At 41.2% G+C, this 18222-nt stretch overlaps 1 protein-coding gene across 1 annotated transcript; it reads right to left on the bottom strand.

The window, feature by feature from the left end:
* Window positions 1–127: 127 nt before the first annotated feature.
* LOC126644396 (BPI fold-containing family C protein-like) lies at window positions 128–14378 on the bottom strand. Its single transcript, XM_050323713.1, has 15 exons — window positions 14273–14378; window positions 13822–13933; window positions 13572–13700; window positions 12876–13031; window positions 12045–12108; window positions 10825–10885; window positions 9815–9906; window positions 7761–7934; window positions 7016–7069; window positions 5537–5707; window positions 4974–5041; window positions 3640–3682; window positions 2748–2811; window positions 1896–1972; window positions 128–232 (listed from the first exon to the last, which is right to left on the bottom strand). The coding sequence occupies exons 1-15, from the start codon at window positions 14376–14378 to the stop codon at window positions 191–193; spliced, it is 1413 nt and encodes a 470-aa protein (XP_050179670.1). The 3' UTR covers window positions 128–190.
* Between the last annotated feature and the right edge of the window lie 3844 nt (window positions 14379–18222).

Here is an 18222-nt window from a genome sequence, read left to right as displayed (position 1 = left end):
TTATACCAGCGAACCATTCCATCAGCTTTTTTTGCTTCCTGGTATCCCTCCTTGCTCCCAGCCAGGATGACATTGCCCTTGTCAGAGCTCAAGTTACACATTTCAGCAGAAGTGGACATGGTTTAGTCTTCAGAGTCACATTATTGACTTGATTTGAAGTTCATGCTTAACAAATGGTCTCTCTTTTCCTTTAGTGTTTGTAGTGGACATCAGTTGAAATCAATATGTATCCCTGTGGGGAGAAGAACAGTCACTGACATGCTGTGAATTAAAAATAAAAGTGTTACTTTGTTTAGTTGATTTTTTTTTTTTTTTTTTAAATTTCAAATCTGTCTTGGTGGTTAAGGTCAGAAAATCTACTGAGAACAGCTGAGCCTTGGAAGTCACAAGTTTTATTAAACTCTGTCCTTTGCAAAAATTGGCAAAAGGGCCCTATCTTTCCCTGGGTGCTATCCCTTTGCACCATGCTAGCAACAGAAGGGACATCTAAAGACCATAGAGCCTATCCAGGAAAGTTCATCTGAGCCTTGAGAAAACTAGGCAACCATCACAAGGTGGGATTATTTTTAGCCTAATCTGAGCTGCTTAAGAATTAGCTATTTAATCTAAACTTGTCCTTAAAGCTTCATCCATTGTCGATGCATACAGAGCAATGAACCTGCAGAGAGCAGCTCATCACAGTTATAAAATCACAGAATGGTTTGGGTTGGAAGGACCTAAAAGATCTTCTAGTTCCAACCCCTTTACCACGGGCAGGGACACCTTTCACTAGACCAGGTTGCTAAAACTCCCATCCAGTCTATCTATGAAAAGTGGGAAGAATTGTCTTTCTTCCTATAGACTGTAGAAAATAGACTAGGATTGGACATGGAAGCTTTTAGAACTAGCTCTAAAATAGGAATCCCATTCACACTGGTAGAGCACAGCAATTCTCCTGTGTCCTCTCTCATTCCTAGTTACTGATAAGGAGTCTGCTTAGAGAAAGTAAGGTGGGGAATAGGCACTACAAAACCACTAAAATCTTTCATTCTTAATTAGCCCATAAGACTGCTGGCAAGGAGAGTCATTGAAAGCAGTCTCCAAGCAATTATATTTTGTAGGGAATGGCATAGCTGGCTGCTACCAGATATAGGATGAAAAGAAAAATTAAAGACAAATTTTGCATTTCCTTTCCTGAGTTGTGTTTTGTGCTTAACCACAAACAAAGACTTAAGACTGTCTCTGCTAAGCTGAAAATAACTTTGAGAAGTTGGTAAACAAGTGGAGAAATATAACAGGCTTACCCGTTTTCTGGGCATTCAGTTGTCAGCAATGCCCTTGCACTGACTGATTGCCTAGCAACGTTTTGTTTGCTCAGATTAAGGGCTAGATTTGGAGAAGGGCAACCAGAAGGCAAAAAAATATTTTCGGAGAGCTCACTAACTAGTTTTGGCTAGTAGCCTCAGTCTTTATCACCAATTATTAACAAAATGCAGTCATCCTAGGTGCACAGAATGGAATTCACCTCACTCTCATATTTCAACTATTCAACAGGACTGTGTGGATAGCAATAACTCTAATTTGATGTGATTGGCCAAACTTGAACAATATGTTAAACCTGTTTTTACACTGAATTGCAACTTGCAAGGCTGAACAAGTCGTGAATTTGATCGCTCCATGGTTATATATTCAGTTCTAACTTTTCCTCTCAAATAAAGATAAATTTGTTTCTAATAGAATTTTACCATTATTACAGATCTCATTTTAAACCCAGGGCTTTTTACTACTTAAGTACCTCAAATGCAGCAAAGTTCTGGTACAAAAAGGTGAATAAATGCCTAGCCAAAAAAAAAGGGGGGAAAAAAAACAAACAACCTTTCATAAAGCCAAATCTTTCCTAAGTGCCAAAATCTCACCTGTGCAATTGTAATGTGAGGTCTCGTCAAGGTAACATTGGCCAAATTGGGAAGAGGGAATCCTTTTGACAGTTTAGCTTAAAAAAAAAAAAAAAAAAGAAGAGACGAACAGTGATTTAGTCGTGCATTAGAAAGCTAATAAACACCTGCCCTGCAAAAACACTGTATATGCAGAGACTTGGTCATTTACAACAACTGATCTCTTAGTCTTTACAAGCAGTTCTGGGAGGTAGATAGGATGTTCATTTACCAATGGGGAAAAAGAATTACAGGTACTTCTCTCTTGGCAGAGTATTGCAGGCAAACCAAGGCATTTCATGTTCAGCACATTACATACTCAGTGACTCGTCCCTAACGATCCCTGAGGGATCATTAATACAGCTCTAGCATCATTAGGACCTGTTTGTATACATTAACTAAGGAAGGTGATGTTCATCCCAGTACAGACGGCTGGCACAAAGCTATGTCTCCCTCCAGAGCCTTAAATAAGATTTATGAGAGACAGAAGCTCTGTGCTGGTCTAATAAAGGGGAATACATTTCACACATGGTAGCCCCAGGCAGGCGTGCAGATGAGAGAGACATGCTTCTCCCTGATGCATCAGAGCCAACTTGACTGAGATGAAGGCAGATGAATTATGAGTTCCCAAGTAATTTCTGCCCTTTTTGCAGAATAGTGCCCGTGAGAGGGCGCACTTACGCCCCTGCAGATCAATCTCCCACCGCTTACTGGCTGACGGTCATTTTCCTCTCTAATGGGAACTGGAAACTTAAACAGAAAGTCAGCAGGAGTTCCTAGAATCACCCACTCTGCTGGAAGCTGTTTAGCTGCTGCTTTGAAATACATCCTTACCATTAGCTGATGGAATTACTTCAGTCTGTAAAATGTAAGACAGGATATTCTCCAGAAGTGAGATCTGCCACAGACAAGAAAACTGAATTAGCCATGCTTCCTGATGATGGTAGAACTGTCTTGCCCTAATCCTGGGTGGAGTTAGTAGACTCATGTTCAAGTTTCAGCTCTTTTGACCTCAAAGAGTCATAAACTCAAGTGAACTTTGGATCTAAAGGCTTTGGAATGATGCAAAGGAAGTGAGACGCAAAATGCAAATGGATTTCAACATCCTTAGCCAACATTTTCATTTAAAACAGTCTATTTCCTTTATTTGTGAGATAATTTATCACCAACAGCAAGGCAGGATCAGAACAGTTTTAATCCTTTCTCCTCAGCTACTCGGAACTGATTGATAATACTGAGAATGAAATAAGTCTCTGCGGAGGCAGGGTTTTCCCCTGCCAGGCTACAACTGCACTATTTCAGGCATCTGAGATAAGCATCTTGGCTCCCCCTCCCTATTGTAATTCCGAGCGTCTGTGATGAGCACCACTGCAGCACATGGAGGGCCTGTGCCTCAGCCATCCATGTGACCATTAGATGGCACACTGCTCTGCTACCAAAGCTTAGATTACCGCTCTGTGTTTCACCGTGGTGATTCGAGAGATCTCTGCTTACTGCAGTTTGGGGAACTACAGAATGTCTCATTTGCAGAGCACTAACTTGCCCCAAAGAATATACTTTTAAGTCCGCAGAAGAGACGTGGCTGCCAGAAGGCAGGAAAAGAGCCATCTGAGAATGAAGCCAAATAATTTAGAAATACAGATAAAATGTAGCTGCTTACTCTTTAGCCTTCATATGACTGATATTCTTGGTTTACATTTCCTATAAGCTTCAACTATCCACTTACCTCGAAAAAACCAACATTGGAGTGGGCTAGGGAGAACTGGAGCCTGAGGGAGAGAAGTGAAACAAGATGAGCCTCTAAGAAAGGATAAACACAGTTATTCTATTCATGTGCAGTCATTGCTGTAGAGCTCCAGGCCTTAAAAGCATCTGTAAAGAGATTTTTGAAGCAATTTCACACAATGCATACTGCCCCATAGAGAAAGACGTGATCTTCTTAGGGCATCGCTGAGCATCCATGCAAAAGTGTGCTAGAAGGGCTGTAGCCAGCAATGTGAGTGTGCTTCTCCCTCTGTGCTATGTTTTGGAAATCCTACTGACAATTGATTTAACCAAGGATTTGCAGGCTGTCAGGTATTTTGCAAGGATTTTGGTACATCTGCATAATGTTTTGATGTGAGTCTTACCAGGGTGGGGAGAAAAAAAATCTGTTCATCATATGGTACTGATGCTGCTGGCTTTGTTGCTAAAGGTCTCTGTTTCCAAATTGAAATATTTATTCTGTATGTTACTCCCGTATCCAACACAAGATTTCAGGGTTTCCACAGCACCTGCACCCCAGGCCTCAAGGCCAGCTTCCAGCACACTCTAGATTTTTCTCTTTGAAAATTGCTGCTAAAAATGCTAACAGCACTATCCTCCTTAAATTCGTAATATCTCTCTGCCCTGACGAACTCCACATATTCTTAACCCTATAACAGTCTTCCCAAGGGACTTTTGTGAAAAAGGCGTCCCAGTCCCCAGCTGTGAGGTCCTGGTATAGAGAGCTTCTCTCTATAGAGTGTGACATGCTAGATGTCTAAATGTCCAAGTCTCTGGTCTCCAGCTTTTTCTGACCCTTGGAAGTTGCAGGACTTCATTTGGTGAATCTCTGCTCTAAGAATATTGGCATAGGGGACCTGCAGGGGCCCAGTTTCTTTGCTGTGTCCTGGACTGCTCTGAAGTTCTTTAATAGCACAGGTGGTCTAGAAAGCAGTGACATCTTGCCAGCTGGAAAGTGATGAGGAAAACTCTGAGATGACTCAGGGTCAACATAGTTGCCCTGCACGCTTAATTTATCTAGCTCAGAGGGGAGAGTAGATGTAAAATGCAGAGAAGTCCAGTGAGACCACTGCCCTGCAGCAATCTTCATTTACACTTCCTTGGTATACATTTCCTATGGTGGGCAGTTGTCACTCCTCTAAACTGTATAAATGCAGACAGAATTAGAGAATCTAATGCAGGTTAATTTACCAGGGAAACATACTTATCTGATCATATGCCTAAACGGCTAATGTTGGGATTGCTAACAGTGTTTTCCAAAGGCCTGGAAATTCTTTCCATCACAGGTTGAATTACCTGTTCAAACATAGTGAGCCCATCAGTTTCTGATCAAATATATTCAGAGAAATGCTGCTGTTGGCTGCCTGCAGAATAAAGAAACCATGGGTTACCAGACGTAAAAAAAGCAGGACCCTTGCTGTGAAATATCACAAATACATAAATACCATCCATACCACTTAGCCATGGAAGCTGTTTTAGGTAAATGCAAGGCTGCACACAATAAATATCTGTTTGTCTGAATGGCATTGACAAGACCTGAAATGTGGGTAATGAGCTTTCCCTAATAAAAGACGTGAACAAGTTGCCAAGAAGCATGACTCATACCCGCAGAACTGTCATTCCAGAGAACAAAACCTTGGTTAATCAGAGAGTGTTGATTTTTGTCCATCTATAGGAAAATGTTCTTTGCCACAGAAGTTAAGTGAGGCCGCACAGGCATCACCTGTGACTAAGGGGAATTTGCGTGTTTAAGTACTAGAAATTAAGCATTTTCTTTGTTTCTTGTGCAAGTTTTAACAGACGGAAGGAACAAACATATTTAACCCCAAGTTAAATGTCACATAGTTCGTTGTACTTACTACGTTCATTGTGAACAGCGACTGGGTGGTTGAGTCTGGCAGAACAGCCAACACCTCCATGGAGCCCTGAATCTCTACTGTGAAGGAATCCTGCTCTAAGCTGATGACAGGTATTTCAGTAGCCATTAGCTTCAACATTACCGGATAGGGTGTAACTGAGTATTTGGCTACCTGTAAGATTCCAGGACAAAAAAAAAAAACAACAGAAAAAAAAGACAGAAAAACACTTCTTGTAGAACAGAATACTGCATTTTCTCATTCTTGAAGCAATTATTTTGAAGTAGTTCCTTAAGATGAGATTAAGGATAGCTACTAACACAATATTCGTTCAGGGAAGCAGGAAATAGAGGTTTTCTGCTGTGATAAATTAATGATCTAGGCCACATAGTATGCAGTGGAAAGTTCCTTCCACTTGAGGAATACAAATTTTTCTATATCACTTTGAGAGAAATTAAATACTGATTTGTGAATAGAAGAGAAAAATGGACCACAAGTGTGACATTTAAAGTCACACAATAAAAGAGCTCAGGAGTCATTCACTTTGAAGGTCATTCATCTCACAAGACAGATTCCTCCTCTGGACTGTTCTTTTAGGAGCCTCACTCTTTGCATTGCCTGAGGAGTGAATAGGCTCACCAAGTTCATTATTCAAAACAGAGGGAGCGGGATATTATCAGCAATGCTCGTGGCATTTTATGGAGAAGACCATACGATGACTGCCCTTGGAGAATTTTATATTTCTGAGGAAGGAACTTAGTAACATCTGGGAAGCAAACAAGAATGTGAAGTTCTTTGAACCATTAGTCCAATTTCATCCGACCTCAGCATTCTTAGCCTAGGGGTTCTTATGCTCGTTTTTGGTTTCTCATTCTGTTTGAGAAGGCTGGTGGAAGCCATGCATACTCATATTCTCTGTCCTGTTATATTCATCTCCTCCACCTAAAATAAATGGAAATCCTGTGCATCTGCCTTGTCTGTTCCATAGGATGTAGTGTTTCCTCATCATATGTTAGCTGGATTTCCTGCACATAGTCTTTCTGCTAGTCAGTCACAGCAGAGCAGTGAAGCAAAGACAATTATGCAGGTTTGGACAGGAGGAAGGTATTCTTTCTGAGCTGAGGCCCTCTCAGAAATCTCTCAAGGCAGGACTCATGACTGAAAGCTTTTCTTTTTCCTGCATAGAGATAGTTTTAGGTGGGAACAGATGTGGGGCTTGGGCACAGTGCCCAGAGTAAATATCGATGTGCAAGGTTATGGGCCAAGATTATGTTTGGTAACAGTGCAAGTCATTCAACTCATCATGGGGGTGGGAAGTGACAAAGCCCATCTGCTCTGTTGTTATGAGGCATATACGTTGCCAGCTTCTCTAGTGCAGGAGCCCTGCTGGCCCTAACAGCCTTTGGGATATACCAGTAGTGAGGTGTCTTGACACCCACACTGGGTGGTTTCCTAAGACCTTGTGGAAGCAATGATACTCACCTCAGGGATGATACTGCCAAATATCTCCGTGCTTATATTAAAATAGCTGCAAGTCTGGAAGAAAAAATAAAAGAGAGAAAACAAATGAGTTACCAGATTTGACCTTCATGGTCAGTTTTTCTCTAAATGCATTATTACTGTCTTTTCCATAAATCTTTGATTTTATACCTCTCAGAAATATTCCTAAGAGACTCAGTATACTTTAAAGCTGATTCCCAATAATACATGCCATAGTAATTCCTGGGAAAGCAAATGCTTAATGTCATTATAGTCTGGGCTGCAATCTGTAGGTTTTGGGACTTACTGAACCTCCTGCAGTCAGGTAAGCCAAGTCAGGCATCCCCCACTCACAGCTACTGTACTTGGATATATGCTTTCCTTCCATGGCCCCTGTAATACTTTTATTCTATGAATATCCCTCAAAAAACAGCCACTGAGGCTGCAAAATTCCCCAAAGTCAATCCCTTGTCCACGTCAGAGAAGTCTAGGCCTCAGGTCTACAAAAACCTCATTTTTTGTGATAAAGTTTTGTATCTTGCTCAGCAGAACTTGGCATGCTTGCTTGTGGCCCGAGACCTCTATATAAAGAATAAATAAAAGAGAATAACGATACCCTTGTATTTATGAGCTACTGTCTCAGGGCTCTGCAGACCAATTAACAGCTTTATCTGGCTGCACACTGACATCTGGCAGATCAAAGTTCTATCTGAGCCACTCTGACCCCACTCCTCTGTGTCCTACTCACCTCCTCTGCAATGGTCATGTTGAAGGCCCCTGCGGTGTAGTAAGCAAATGAGGAGGTCTGAAAAAAGTACTCAGAGAAGGCCAGGAAGAGCATGGAGTCACTTTGGTCTGTGACACTGAAGGGAGCTGCCACGTAGGGAGAGGCAGTGTAATTTCCAGCTGGGAAGACTGTGCCCTGAAAGTCATTGTCAGAGATTGAAAAAGAGTCAAAATATAACTTTAACATGACTGCAGACGATGAATGCTACTTTCTTGTACTTTACCCAGCTTGTTCATTTGGTGTATAAATGAGTGCACAGGCTTCACTTCAAGGTAGTACACCTTGAAGGCTTGGTGCTTTCAAGAAGGCAAGTTCCAGCGTTTGGACACCTTCACAGATGACACCTGAGATCTGTCTTTTGAGATACTGATCACCTACTGAACACAACCCCCCACCCCAGAACAAAAACCCTTTAAAATTAAGGGTCCGTGTATTGCATGAAAAGCATGACTAGCGGTCCTCATTTTTGAGAAGCCTTACTTTCTCCTTTCCCTCCATCTACAGGGATTTGAATCTGGAACTGATGCTTAGAGCTATCCAATGTTCTCAATTACAAAATGGATTTCTAAAACCAGAGGTCTTTCTTGGTCAAAATCAGCACCGTGCTCTACCGAGAAGCAAGTTGGTAACTTATGCAGACAAAAGAAGACTTGAGAGAAAGGAAAGTTATGTCAGACAAACCTAAAATGCCTATGTTGTCTTCTGTGTTACCAATGAATTAGCCAAGACTTGCAGATCTAATGCTTCCAAACGCACACAGATTAAACAAAAAGGTAAAAACTGATTTAAAGTGATGAAGGCACTTAGAGGTTAAAGTTTTTTTTATCTCTTTTATCAGTTTCCTGTCTCTGTTTCATCTCAAATATATTCTGTATGTCTTTACTTTCTCATCCGACTCTAAATTTCCAGTTGCCTTTTAAGGACTAGCAAAATGCTTACGAAGTGCTGAATCACAGCTGGTGACCTCCCCATTCAATTCTCACTTGCTGGATTCACCAGTCACTTGCTTCTTGTATTTCCCCCATGTAACTTATGTGGGAGAGTAGCTCTTGTAAACAGCCATGACATTACATCTTTAGTCTGCTCAAGTTCCTGCTTAAAATCTAATTGCTGCAATACTCGGAAGAATTTGACAGCAGCTGCAGAGCTCGGTGTGCCAAGACCAGTGTCTACCATACAGATGCTAACTTTTTGTTCCTTTATGTTTCTACCTCTCTTATTTACCTGCTGACTTTTGTTAATACTTAATTTATAAAATCTTTGTAATGAATCTGTCTTCTCATTCCCCCTTTATAGAGCACCTAGCGCAAGGCAGCTTAAACTTAATTAAGGATCTTGGATACAGTGATGATGATGACGACTACCCTCAATCAAATCACCTTACATAGAATGACAATGAAGTAATTGTAAAATTAGGAACTAGTCAGATTTTAGTGTCAGTACATAAGGAGACTTTTTCCTTAATTTGAAAGAAACTTCCAGGTCTTCAGACTCAGCAGCACTCCTTGGACTCCCAGTGTTGTTTCAAGGGTCTTCGATCTTCCCATTTAGGAAGCCAGAGGCTGAATTCTTGGTCCTATAGTCTTGCTCTTTCTTTTCCTCTCTCGTCTGACAGCAGACACATCTAGTTAGTGCAATGTGTAGAATATTCCCCTGACTGACTGAACAAAGAAGTCCTAGACATTAATCAGTGAAAGATGATGTTGAATATTTTTTCTTTCCTTTCCTTTTCTCTTTCTTCTAACTTGCTTTGTCAGCTTTTACTGCTCTGTCTTTTCTATAACTAACTCAACAGCAATTAATAAAAAAGGATGTGGCTTTTCAATAATTCATTTTACAACAAGATTGTTACAAATTATTACAATAACAAATGCAATAATGCTTTGAAATGTCTGTCTTCTCAGATACTGAGCCTCTACGTTCAGAACAGCAATCATGGTCAGCTTAGAAAGTGGATCATACAGCAGTAAAACCCACAGCAATCTTGGCAAAGAGCACTGCAGGCAATTACTTACCTTTAAGTCCAGGTCAATGAATGGTTGGAATACTGCTGGCAAGCTACTTAAGGAGTAGTCTACTTCAGCCAAATCATCAATTGGCATTACAACTGTAAGGGTGGTAGATAAGGCAAGATACAGAATGTTACAAAAAAAACAGAAAGAATTTTATGTATACTTAAAACCAAGTCAGTTTCTGAAGGAGAATAACACCAATTGCTCCAGAGAGTAGGAAGAAACACGACTAGGAACTTCCTAACCTGCATTCTGAACTAAGGCTTGATGTTTCTACTGGCACCTTCTGTAAAGCACCGTCTTTGGTTCGTCTGTTGTTTTCTCACTGTGGAAAAGTCTGGTCTAGCAAAAAAGGGGAAATGGCCATCAGTGATTCAGGGCATGAGGAGGCACTGGGATTTCTTGTCAAGCAGTTCTAAGAGCACCCTGAGTGTCTCTAACTTGCAAATGCTTTCCCAGAAAGGAGGGTGCCTGATCTGCTTAGGTACTCGTGTTTTGCACATGGTATCTGACCAACACTTGCGATGTCTTAAAAGCCTGCAAATCTAACCCAAAATAGTTCAAGTGAGAAGGTTTTTTTGCCAAGGAGAATTTCCTTTTGCCTTTGACAAGTCTGACCTATAGGCAAGTAAAACTTAAATATTCAGGCAGGCTAGGAGAGCAGGCTTCAGCTTTTAAAGTCCTTTGTGGACTTGGAGCATGGAAGGGAAGGGAAAATTGCCTTTGTGTCAGTACTCTGCGGTCTATAAGTTGTATTTCTAACAACAGAAGTGCACACTGCTGCATTTGCAAGTTGAGAATTGCTACCAAGTCCTTGGCTCTTACAAATATAAATTTCTTGCCCAAGTAGCCCTGCCTTTATGTATCTGGTTCTGTCAGCAAAGCAGCAGACAGAGCAGAGGAGCTGATACCACTTCTGGAGGCATTGCTGAGCAGCAGCTGTTAAGGAAGCTGCAGAATTTCACTGATCAGGAGAGAAGAAGCAGAAGGAAAAGGTATCACTAGCGACTCACCGTTCAATGATCGGAGGTCTTCATCTATCAGCTGGATCCCAGCTCTGATGTTGGGACATGACTGTAATAAAAGGACACTCAAGTTATATCCTGATTAGCGTGGACATGTAAGCACCTCTTACGTGTGTGCTAGAAGTTTACGTGACACACATTGCAGCATTTGTTTATCAAAACACCTAATCTGGCTTTTCTGGATCCCCAAGGCTTCTGCTTGGTGCAATGCAAGCATATCCTATGTCAGAGCTGCAAAAAAGAGGGAAATTGCCAGAGGCAGCCTGGTGGGGGTGACAAAACCACAGCCTTAAACAGCATAAGGAAAACAGATCTCATATTGGTCTCACAGGAGAGATACCAGAATCATTCAGGTTGGAAAAGACCCTTAAGATCATCAAGTACAACCATAAATCCCTGTTCTGGGACAGAATCACAGCCATCTCAAGCTCTGTCTCCTCTCAGTGGCCTTGGTCAGGTTGTAGTCAGGACTGCTCACATCCCTAATACAATGAAATTTAAATATGTCATACTATCATTGATGTACTATAATTTCTCTATGCATAACCTAGTATATGTTTTGTCTGCCAAGTATAACATTTACCCATACTCCATGATGCCTGTAGGTACACAGGCAGAGACTTATTCTGCATTGGAATGAGAAAAGAACTACATTTTCTAGTCCTGCTGCTGCCTTGGTTGAACTAGCTATGGACTAGTCAGTATCTTGGCCATGAACTTTATCTGGAAGCATTTCTGGCTGGCAAAATGTTGCCTGTGCTGATCAGACCTGAATAGGCCTATTACCTGATTATTTTTCTAGTTCTTACTTTACCAAGTGGAGCCCCTGGTGGTCTAGTGGTAAGGGCGCGGCGCTGTCACCGCCGAGACCCGGGTTCGATTCCCGGTCAGGGCCACTCCCGGGCAGGTGGGGCTCGTTAGCCCTTAAAGGCAACCCACCTACGTCCTAAGGACCTCGCTGCTACCGTCCAAGCTCGCTTGGCCCCGGCAGATGAACCTTAGGATTAAAGGGTGGGCTCAGTTCCGCGCACACTGTGTCTCACCTAAAAAATCCAATGCGCAGGCTGGAAGGTGGAAAGACCTTCCCCGGATCTTCGCTCGCGAAGACTGGCCATTAATCTTAAATTAAAACTTTACCAAGTTCACAGCAGAGACTTGTGAATGTCATACTCCTTACACCCCTCCCCTACACAATGTGAAAGGCTTACATTAGTGACCAAGCTCCTGTGAATAGGTTTCTTCAGATACTTGATAAAGAAGTTATGCAGGAAGCTAGAGGGAAGGAAGAAAGCAATTCATGGGTCAAATACCATGGTCATTAACAGGAGATCAGCTATCTCTGTTGAACACTAATTTAATGTCCTTTGAGTGTGATATTCTAGTACACAAGAGAGCTTTCTGAAATGTAGAAACTATTAGAGAGCCACTATTTAAAAGGAGATAATTTCAGCATCTCAGCAATTAGCCAGGGTTGATTCATCTTTATGAAAAAGGAATTCTTCATAGTACCACCATCATATATGTACAAACATAGAACAAGTAAGTAGTGTCTGTACTAGGAACTTCTGATACAAGTAAAAACAAATAAACAAAACAAACCCAGGTGGCAAAAGTGGTATTCAGACAGTGAGAGAAGTACAAGGAAACAATGAAATATTGTTGCATGTATTCAGATACTTAACAGACAGAAGTCTGGTTCTGTTCAATTTTGATAGCACTGTGACTGGGGGAGTGAAACATCGTACAAGCATATAACTTCTACTTAGAGCTGAAGATTAGAATAGACGTTTGAAAGAAGTGGGTGGTGAAGAAGCACAAGGGATTGTTTGATTCTGTCTTTATCTTCTACCGTGCCCAAATACAAGGATAAATATCAATGTTGGCCATTTTAACACTGTATGAGGGCCCCAGTTCTCACCTGTGGGTGTCTATAGATGCCTAAAAGCAATTCTGCATGCCCTGTTTTGTGTGAAGTTGTCCCTGTGCTACTCATTGACAGTTATTTTCTCCCAGAGTTTATACAGATCTCTTCCACTTACCCACTTTTTCCATTCAGCTTAATATCTATGTCACCAGAAGTTGTCCGGCAGCTGGTAAGGGATATTGACATAGGACCTGTATTATCCTGAGGCACTGAAAAGATTGCAGTGACAAACACCTTGGAAATGTGCACTGTGCTTCTTCCACTGTCTTTGCTGCATAAAGTAAAAAGAAATAAAATACTGAAAAAAACCCATCTCTTCACTATGGACTTGCCTGGCAGTCTGGGCCATGGGACTGGGAGGGTGTGGACATGGCTCTAAAGATATTGCCATTTGCTCATCCATTTTCCCTCAGCTTTTGAACTATATCTCCTGGAGGCATAGCAGAAGGTTTCTAACAGTGTAACTGCACTGGAAGGTTTTATTATACTGGATTGTGACCCAGCACACTATGGTTTTTCTAAATGTGTCATTAGCTGGCAGGCTGGATAATGACAGCACTCAGCTAGAGCAGCAGTCCTGTATTATTCACAGTAGAGCTTCTCTGCCATGGGCTCTTTATCAGTGCTCATGTCTGAGGGGGCTGTCTCCCACCAGCAGACCTGTTGAGAAGAACCAGTCTGTGCTTCTGGGTTACTGCTGCTAGCTGATAAAGAACACCTTTGCCATGGAAGAGGTCACAAGAAAAGCCAAGCTTTGCATTTTTATCTTTATATGAAGAAAAAATCCCAGGACACATTAAGCTGTACGTACAACATCCAGGTCCTTATGTTCCAGTTCATGTCGATGGTTAGAGAAGCATTTCCTATCACCAGTTTTATCCCAGACCCAGGTAGGAGAGAGATGGAACCACTGGGTAATTCAACAGCAGTGACATGTATCCTAGAGCATGAGACAGGTAAGGGAGAGATAAGAAAAAGTTTGTATTTCATGAGTCAGAATGAACGCAAAACAAGATTCAAATTTCAGTCAAACATAAATTGCTCCTGGAGAGAATACGTACCCTGAGATGTTGTATTTGACATTACCAAGCCCAAATTTCTCATGGCCAGTCAAATCAGGGAAATGCTCCTTTTCCATATTCTGCTTCAGAATTTCCAGCCCAACCTCCTTGGCTACAGAAAAACAATGATCAGTTCAGTTGCCTTTGATACTGCCTGGGAATTTACAGTTATGTGTTTCTGGCTCAGGAGATGGGATGGACACAGAGTCAGGAGGATGAAGATATCTCACGTGAGACCCTCCTAGTTATGGCAGGAGCTGAACTGATTCAGTATCTGAAGTCAGATGAACCTCAGTATGATGTACAATGCAATCAAGCAGCTTACTGACTCTAAATTTTCCTTTATAGCCTGTGATCAGGTCATTTCCTCCCACTGCCCTCACTGTCCTGTGTTTCTCATATCAGGATTCAGTGCAATACCACCAGCAGCTCCTGAAAACATCGCACATACCATACTCTAAGCCCTTCTGGGTGATCCTCACTTTGAGTCCAGGATTGGCATTGATTTGTCCACTGAGCAAACTTAAGAGAAGGAGAGAACAGCAAATCTTCAGCATCTTCCTCGTTTTTTACAGGACCTGTTAATAAATATTTATAATGATAGCAAAGTTCATGCTATGTCACTTGGTGGTTTCACTCCTTTCCCCTCCACCCTAGACACCAGCTTTTCCTCTAGAGTGGAGAAAGTGGGAAGCTCAGCAGCCATGGAAGAGAGGCCCCATTCTGCACAGACTGTTACAAAAATAGAGATCCAGGGGGTAGGGGAGAAAAGTCAGCCTATTTACTGTCATAGAGACTGGGGAAAGCACTTGGGATAGATCCATCCAGACAAACCCTATCAAAAGGGACTTGACATTGAATTTTTAGGCTGTAATGTCCCCTCCCACCCCTTGCTAGTAAAATAAGTAGCCTATTTTTTCACAAAATATGTAAAGCTCTCAGTTCCTCCTGGTGATTCAGCAGACATCACTGCATCGTAGCACTTTGGAAAACCTGATCAGCTCACTTAATTACAGGCACAGATACCCCCACTTTTGGAACTACTTATTAAGATCTTAGTCACAATTTTGAAAAGTCCCTTATGTTCACTTCTGACAGTCAACAAAAGAAAATGATTTGGTGCCAGCAGACAATGTTTTCATATTCCCTAGACCACATGTTAATAAATGCATTAAGTTTTATCCAGAAACTCTCAGTGCAAACTCCATGGTCCAACAGATGTTTGGCTTTGCTTGTTTGCTGTTTCATTACCAAAAGTAATAATATACTTCAAAGCTCTAAAATATTTTCAGTTATGAAAACAATTTAAGCAAACTGCAAAATTGTAACATTGACTTAAATTTTTGTAAGAGTTTCAATCCCACAGAACACCTTCGCTTTTAAGTATGATAGTATTTTCTTTTTAATTTTTGACTTTTATCAAGATGTGAAAGAAACACACTTCATGTGTGGAATCCAGAGGTGAAAGAAACACAGTCCATGTATAGAACAAAAACGAAGTACCAGAAGGAAATGTGTATTTAACATAGGCATAGTTCTCAAATCATAAAATCTCAACATTTAACCAGATTTAGCTACATCTATCTCTGCCCAACAAAACCACTCCTCAACAAAGAGTAATCAAAACACATTTATTTTCATACCTGTCCTCTGAAGACTGAAGAGAAGACTCTTACTCTACCAGACCACAGGGCTGAGGATGATGCAGGGAAAATCATCTGCCACCACGACCCCGTCTTTTAAAGGAAAGAGCTGTGAGCTTGAAGACAGCCACTTGCTATCATCTTCAGCAGTATCACACAGGGAGTGGCCTCTCAGATAATCACATCCCAAACTATTTTGGGTGTCCCAGGTTAAATCTATAGAATTTCATTTAGGGATAAGCAGGGGGCAATGGGAACTGTTGGATGAGGGTGCTCAGGCACTGGGGTGCTGAGTTTGGGATGGCATGCTGCCTTTGTGGCAAACTGTTTCATCACTGGCTTTTCAGATGGACCTAAGAGAAAACTCCAGTGAGAATTCCAGTGCTTCCACAGGACAGACACTCAGAGCCAGGTTTGTATTTTGAAAGAAAGAAGTTAATGTGCAATTGCTATGAAGAACAGATGGAAAACAAGGCCCATCTGTCTGAAATTGCTCAGGATACAGAAACCCACAAACCATATAGTATTTATGTTATAGCATATGCGTATGTACGTACACACAGACACTATGGTGTCTGTGGTATATGTGTCATATGCATATATGGTGCAAACATATAGTATCAAGTCCTTGTAGTTAATATTTTCTATTTCTTGTGCCTACTGATCCAGTTAACCAGTACTTCAGCTAACCAGCACTTCTTGGCTTGTCAAGGAGGTGATTTAATCAATTAGCTTGCATGTACCAAGCACATTCCCTCAGGCATGGAGCACTTTGCTGGACAATCTGAGTCACTTCATTGTGCAATCCATGAATAGAAAAGGTAGAGACAGTTGTCAGTCAGTCAACAAATACTCATATTTACACAGATTTAACATTCACTGCAGGGAGTCACATGCATAATAATTTCATTATTTATATCTATGGCAACTGATGATGAATATCATTCACACCATCAGTTACATAAACCTCTATAAGTTCTTTTGGCACAAGTTCTGCAGTTCCTATAATGCAAGGGGAAAGTTCCATTGTTTCCATCCATGCAGATGTCCAAGATGTACGAACAATTGAATTGTCTGAAAACTATGTCAGCTTATCTTCATCATATCCTTCTAACATGTTATGATTCTTCTAATCTAAGAGTACCACCCAGTTTAGATAAGACTTTCAGCAAAAGTTAACACTAGGGCTTCCAGAAGAGTTCCATCATTTCTTTCTACAAATATAGGAATAAAAGGCAACTATCTACATACAGACACATTCAGATACATATATAAATACACTATAATTAGCATCTACATCCAAACTTTTCACCCTTCAAGGTGTTACAAAGAGCGTTTAAGAGGAGTGTTTTATTTCAGCTTTCTCTGAATCTTCTTTGATGTGTATGCTAAAGGAGATATAGATTTCAATCCCTTTTACTCAATACACAAGAAACCAAATGAAGTTATCAGTATGGCAGTACTACAAACTTGTTGCTGCATCTCTGCAGATCGCTGGCTTTGCATGCTTCCTGTCCCTGCCTCTGGTTCAGCACTCCAGTGGTCCCTTTTTCCTGCTCCCCAATTCTCCCTTTTCTCCATGCTCTCTATTCTGCAGCATATTGATGAATATGAATCATTTCCATTGTTCTATCAATCAGGAGACACCACCAGATCAAAAATGATTTAGTGACATGTAGGTAAGTATAGGATGATACAGGGGGAACTGTTGGTTTATATGACATCCTCTTTAGTCCTTAGAGAAATTACTACATCACTTTGTGAATAGCCAGAAGACTAGAGCTTAAGGGACAGTGTTGTGCTAAGCCATGACTCTGGCCTGAAAAGGTCCATCGAGCCATGGTACTTGGTCAGTCCTGCAATTTGTGTCTCTTCGGAAGAGAAAATAGATAGACACCAGGGCTTTAGTTTTCTTTTTCCCCTGTATCTCATGAATTGTCCTCCAAATAGCTAGAACAAAGTTCCTGGTATCAGTGAGGGACACCAAACTAACTAAAAATCTTCATTTCTTTTGAGTTCTTCTTCCATTCTTTTTATAGTCACTCTTCACCTACCACAGAATACAATGAATCAGATGCTGTGATTTACTGCTATTTGGTTTCAGGATGTTTTTTTTTAGTAAAAAACTATATCAGCCAGCTAGATAAATAAACTGATTCAGCTAAAACTATGGAAGCCACATCTCTGTCCCAAGCTGTAACTGAACTTTCTGTAGTGAGACATTTGCAGACTAGTTTTTCTTTCCACACACTTTTAATATCTCCTACTTGAGTGTCTCTGATGACACTGACATAAGACAAAATAAAGATTCGAGAGCCATTTTATAAATATTAGGAGAATGAAATTATTTGGACATTGATACCCTCAAAGAGGTGCAGCGACTCACAAACAAGGAACAACTGCTGGATGATATAGAGGCCAAGGACAGCCTTGGCTGAAGTGAGCATGAAACTGGGGAGTAGTTTCAGATTCTGAGAGCAGCAGCAAGACAAAGAACAGAATTACAACCATAGACTTCAGATGAGAAGATTACAGGGACCTGCTTGGCAGGATCTGTGGGAAATTGCCCTGGAGAGCAGAGGCCCAGAAGAGCTGGCTAATCTTCAAGGGCAGCCGCCTCAGAGCATATGAATAGTCCATTACAATGTTCAGACAGTTGAGCAACTATGGCAGAAAGCCATGATGGATGAACTTGGAGCTCCTGAGTGAGCTCAAACACAAAAAGGAAGCATACAGAAGATGGAAACCAAGACCAGAT

Source organism: Myiozetetes cayanensis, unplaced genomic scaffold, assembly GCF_022539395.1.
Source record: "Myiozetetes cayanensis isolate MyiCay16 unplaced genomic scaffold, myiCay2020 scf3, whole genome shotgun sequence".
Taxonomy (NCBI): Eukaryota; Metazoa; Chordata; class Aves; order Passeriformes; family Tyrannidae; genus Myiozetetes; species Myiozetetes cayanensis.
This window is presented reverse-complemented; position numbering and strand designations above follow the sequence as displayed.